At 39.5% G+C, this 3,104-nt stretch overlaps 1 protein-coding gene across 1 annotated transcript; it reads right to left on the reverse strand.

Moving 5' to 3' along the window:
- Nucleotides 1–504: 504 nt before the first annotated feature.
- On the reverse strand, nt 505–3,004 carry cript (cysteine-rich PDZ-binding protein). Its single transcript, XM_006638634.3, has 5 exons — nt 2,632–3,004; nt 2,226–2,291; nt 1,809–1,863; nt 1,324–1,427; nt 505–1,192 (listed from the first exon to the last, which is right to left on the reverse strand). Exons 1-5 carry the CDS (start codon nt 2,645–2,647, stop codon nt 1,128–1,130), a joined length of 306 nt encoding a protein of 101 aa, XP_006638697.1. The 5' UTR covers nt 2,648–3,004; the 3' UTR covers nt 505–1,127.
- Nucleotides 3,005–3,104: the final 100 nt, after the last annotated feature.

Consider the following 3,104-nt stretch of genomic DNA (forward strand, 5'->3'; position numbering starts at 1 on the left):
GGCTTTCCAGTGACTAGAGAGCAGGAAGGGCCACATCATATCACAGTACGTGGGAGCTCTTGCCCTCGCCTGAAGCAGGGACCGGGGTTTGCAACAAATAGCAAAGTTTTAATTTCCATAACATGAAGGGAGTCATAGCTGTATAAGAAGCTTAATATGAGGTAAAGGGGTTTGTAATCAACATGATGTTCTGTTCCACACCCTTAAGTTATTGCGTAGGACTAAAATATGAGGAGCAAGAAGTCAATTCATGGAAATATTGTGTAGGAAAATGTACCTTAAGGGCAAAAAAAGTATTTAAATGTCAACATGTATACCTTTAGCGTGATTCACCAAGGTACACTGACCTTGTCACTATATATTTCCAACTAAAAGTTAAAGCTCTGGAGATGCCAAAGTTTCAGCACGGAAATAGCACCATCTAGAGGCTAGAATGGAAACCCATGTCTGCGTGCAGGAAAGAAAATTCAAATAACAAATCCTGAGAATTTGAAAAAATACAACTTTTAAGTTAAATTATTTTATTTTCCAGATCAACTATCTTCCCTTTAAAAGCTTTTATTACAAACGAGTTTTTATCTTAGTAGCACAACGTAAACTGATAAGTCCTTATACATTAACAGTCTTGTAAGTCAGTAATCACTAAAAAATTACAGAACTACAGATAGCAAAAAATATTTATAGAAACCCAGTTACATTGCAATTGTAACCATTACACTTAACTGTAATAAAACAAAAACGTCAATATGTAATTTGTAATGAATAAAGCATGATCACTATTACAGATATGAAAGGATACCATCCCACCCACTAGAGAGCCGCTGTCATCAACTTGTGTATATTGCTGTTTTACAGGATATATTTAAGTATGGCCTAAAGTAAAGCTAATTTAACATTTGGATTCAAAGAGCAGAAGAGAACTACCTTTGAATATAGAAACAAGGCTTTAAAAAATACACTGCGGAGACAGCTTTGTCTGTAGTGGTTCTTCATGGCTTTGAGCGTCTGTTTTCCATGAGCAAGCCCAGCATGCAAGAACCAGCTCAATGCAGCTCTGTCTCTAGAATAACCAGTGCTGGACCAGTGCAGTCCCCGTAACTCCTTTCATAAACAATTTGATGGATTGACTACACTGAGGTCTGCTTGTAGTTTTTGGTTTCCAAAACCTTCTTGCCACACATTGCACAGATGCCTAGGAAAACAAGAGACTTATTAGAATCCACAGGTTTTCACACTTCCACAACAAACATTTACTAGGATGACTTGCATACCTGCTTCATTCCTAAATTACTACAATGCCCAGATAAGTAGCTGGATTCTTACCTTTTTTGTAGGCACACCCTTGACAATAGTTTGAACCAGGCTGGTGGACTGAGCTTTTACAAATCCTGCAGATCGCAAATCTGGACTTTCCATAGGGGTCAAACCTAAAACAAAAGATAGGAAAACATGATAAAGACACATAAGGTTAGCTTGTATACTACTAAGGTAAATCTACAAATAAACAGCACATATGCCAACAATGAAAGTCTGGATTTAGTAGTTCTGTGCTAAAGACTCAAAGAATCCTGAGCACACAGTTTTATGAGACAAGCTATCTTGATGGTTTCTCCACTGGTGTCAGCAAGACTATTGATATTATTGGCGCACATAATGGTAGCTGCATTTTACCCGGGGTGCTGCACTTCAGCAGTAAATCAAGTGGGTCACCTTCTATATGTGACAAATTTTGGAATGAAAAGCACTATGTACATTTCCATAGAAAATACAAATGTGAACCATTTTTTTTAATGAAAAGATGCACCTACCTTCCTTTTTTAGAAGTAAGCGCCTTGTTTTCATTCAGCTTGCGGCCACCACTTTCTGCAATTGTAAGAAACAAAGGTGGGTTGATTAATGCCCAACCTTTCTAATGTAATGATGTTTTAGGCTACTCCCCATTATTCGTGGAGCACACATCTTGTTCCAGAAGATGCTGAACACTCCATTATCAACTGCAAAAGTGATCTACGTCTTGAAAACCCTTAGAAAGTGACCGAAAACCTAGATCTGGCAGTACTCAGAATGTATCCGAGTTCAAGAAGGGGAACGGACACATCCAGATCCAGAAATTGATCAGTGTTGGAAAAGGATCTCTGTTAACTGCGTATCTGAGTTCAAAGGCTGCACTTCAAATCTCCGTTTCTTATTTGCTTACGTGTAGCGTAGTGCATTAGTTAGGGTACCTGTTGTGTTTCTGGCTCCATCTTTCCATGTATCCGGAGTGATGACACGGCCGAGTTTCTTTTCACCTGCAAATTACAAAGAGTTTCAGCCAGAGATGAACAGCGGAGTCGCCGTCTCTTCGTTTAAGATCACACGACAGGACGTCTGCCAGTAATACCTACAAACGCCTAGTACAAAGGAAACTAAAAGAAATGAAGAAAATAGTATACAATCGCAATTGCCTCACATTAAAAATGAATGGATATACTGGTTATGTGACTATTTTTTCTAGCATTTCCACTGCGGCACAAATTGTAAACAGCGAAGCAACGTCCCAGTGTTGGCGATTATTACGATTATCACGGAGAGATGATCAGTGCGACCTGTATTCAGAGACAACTATAACAAAGTCACGAAACCACTTACACTTCTCACAAACCATCTTTCTCCTCTCTTAAAACGAGAAAAAAAGAAAATCAATCCACCTACAGCGGAGAAAAGGAAAACAAACTATCTGCTCTGCCGGTGCCAGAGCCGTGTGACAACTTCCCGTCTCGTCCTTCCGTTCAGAAAGAGTGCGTACTGTATACTTCAAACTAAATAAATGCACCTCGACTGTAATTAACCCCCTCTTTGCGTCATTCCTGTACCACCGGCTTTACGACGTCCACTGACATGGCAGAAATAAACTACTGAACTCTACATATTATAGTAAACACATAAAATATATGGGTGTTTATGCGTCTCAAAAAGAATTTACTCCTTCCGGCTAGTCTGCCGTAATATTTTGCATTTTCCCAGGGTTTGTGGGTAGTGACCTTAGACTTTATCCCCGCCCACTCGGATGGCGATTGGGAATCGGTATGAAGCAACTGTTTGATTGGGCAAAATGTACGTCA

The sequence above is a fragment of the Lepisosteus oculatus genome, chromosome 17 (genome assembly GCF_040954835.1).
Source record: "Lepisosteus oculatus isolate fLepOcu1 chromosome 17, fLepOcu1.hap2, whole genome shotgun sequence".
Lineage (NCBI taxonomy): Eukaryota > Metazoa > Chordata > Actinopteri > Semionotiformes > Lepisosteidae > Lepisosteus > Lepisosteus oculatus.

Bases quoted from the DNA above. Each gene is read 5' to 3' on its own strand.
- cript (XM_006638634.3), bottom strand. The intron at 1,428-1,808 runs GTAGGTGCATCT...CTTTTGTTTTAG, and splicing joins CTTACTTCTAAAAAAGGAAG to GTTTGACCCCTATGGAAAGT. The intron at 1,193-1,323 runs GTAAGAATCCAG...TTGTTTTCCTAG, and splicing joins AGGGTGTGCCTACAAAAAAG to GCATCTGTGCAATGTGTGGC.